At 38.5% G+C, this 1,376-nt stretch overlaps 1 protein-coding gene across 6 annotated transcripts in view; it reads right to left on the minus strand.

Annotated features, from left to right (window-relative positions):
• Window positions 1-1,376, minus strand: part of LOC108968302 (long-chain-fatty-acid--CoA ligase 4) — a 49,776-nt gene that overhangs the window by 4,209 nt on the left and 44,191 nt on the right. For all 6 annotated transcript variants that reach the window (XM_018932238.1, XM_018932234.1, XM_018932236.1 and 3 more), the window contains 2 exons: window positions 375-813; window positions 95-301 (listed from right to left, as the gene is read on the minus strand). In XM_018932238.1, the coding sequence (XP_018787783.1) occupies window positions 95-301; window positions 375-813 (646 nt within the window). The remainder of the gene's footprint in view (window positions 1-94; window positions 302-374; window positions 814-1,376) is intronic.

Raw genomic sequence — 1,376 nt, forward strand, 5'->3', positions numbered from 1 at the left:
ATTTTATGCAATTATTTTTGTTGTTGTTTCACTATTATTTTTTAGTTTTACGTTATTCTTTTTTTAAATTCTTCAAATTTCATTTCCCACTCACCAAACTTGCTCTCCTGTCCCATGCGCACAACTTGAGAGAAAGCGAGTACGCGTACGCCGTCCTTGAAGCCCGTTGTGTCGGTCTTATGCAACTGATCTTCCATGTAGATAACGGTGTTTACATTGGGGCATTTATCCAGCAACTGCTTGAATTTGGGCAACAGCTCGTGCGACGTAATCACTGTGGTGACTTCCGTTTCGCTGATGCCTATATGAAAACAACAACAACAAAAAACATTAATTGCGCCACAAAACTTCTACAAGGCAAGGTATATACTCACAATGTGCCACGCCATCATCGCCTAGTGTGGCATATACAGTTACAATGGACATCGCCTGCTTGAAGCAACCATGCGCCGCAATCATCCATTCGGCGCGCGTCTCCGCAAAAATAACAATATTCTGTCGGGCGCTCTGACCACATTCGCGCAAGCCGCGACCGAAGGACGTAGCCATGCGATCGGTCTCAATGAAATTCTTCCACTTATACTCGCCCATATTGTACTTCTTGAAGATGCGTCCATTCGGTTGCACCTCATCCTCTTCGCTGAGGATTTGGCGAGTGCCCAGGCAACGTTTGTTCGAATGCACCTTAGCCACATAGTTGAACATCTTCTCCAGTGTGTCGATGTTATTTTGCAGCATCTTCACGTGTACCTCGCGGGGCGGTTCAATAGTGCGATAGGTCAACGAATGCTCATCGGAACTGACAACACGCGCCTAAAAGACAATAACGAAAGAAAGTTAGTATGGTATATAATTTATTTTTAATTGAGGCTTTGGGTAAACAGGTGTGAGATAGCCAGTGGTTTAGTTATGACCGCCTGCTTTTGGAACCCAGTGTAATTTTATTTGTTTTTGCAAATGCTTAGATATACAGTTATAGGAAAAAAATAAGCGCGTGTGAGTAAGGTGAAGGAAAGTTGTATGCTGTGATTGAAACTTGCTGTGTAAATTTGGTGAAGTAGTCAATGTGCCTAAACGTAGACTTTTACACGAGAATAAAGTTTAACCGCTTTCAAAATAAGCTAACAAAATCGAACTTTTAAAAAGTTGCTTAAATTTCGAAAAGGAAGCCTTTGTGATGATTAGTTATTAATAAATTTAACTAAATAAAATCTTTGATGACTAGGTCATAAAGGCGCCTGAAAACGAATATTTCAAAAAATATTTTCGAAAAAATACTTAATAACTTTAATTTAAAAAATGTATGGCAAAAAAGTAGAATTATCCAAAAAAAAAATTAAATTTTAGTTTCAAGTAATTTTAATTTTAAAAAATTT

Source organism: Bactrocera latifrons, unplaced genomic scaffold (genome assembly GCF_001853355.1).
Source record: "Bactrocera latifrons isolate USDA-ARS-PBARC rearing strain unplaced genomic scaffold, ASM185335v1 scaffold_209, whole genome shotgun sequence".
Lineage (NCBI taxonomy): Eukaryota > Metazoa > Arthropoda > Insecta > Diptera > Tephritidae > Bactrocera > Bactrocera latifrons.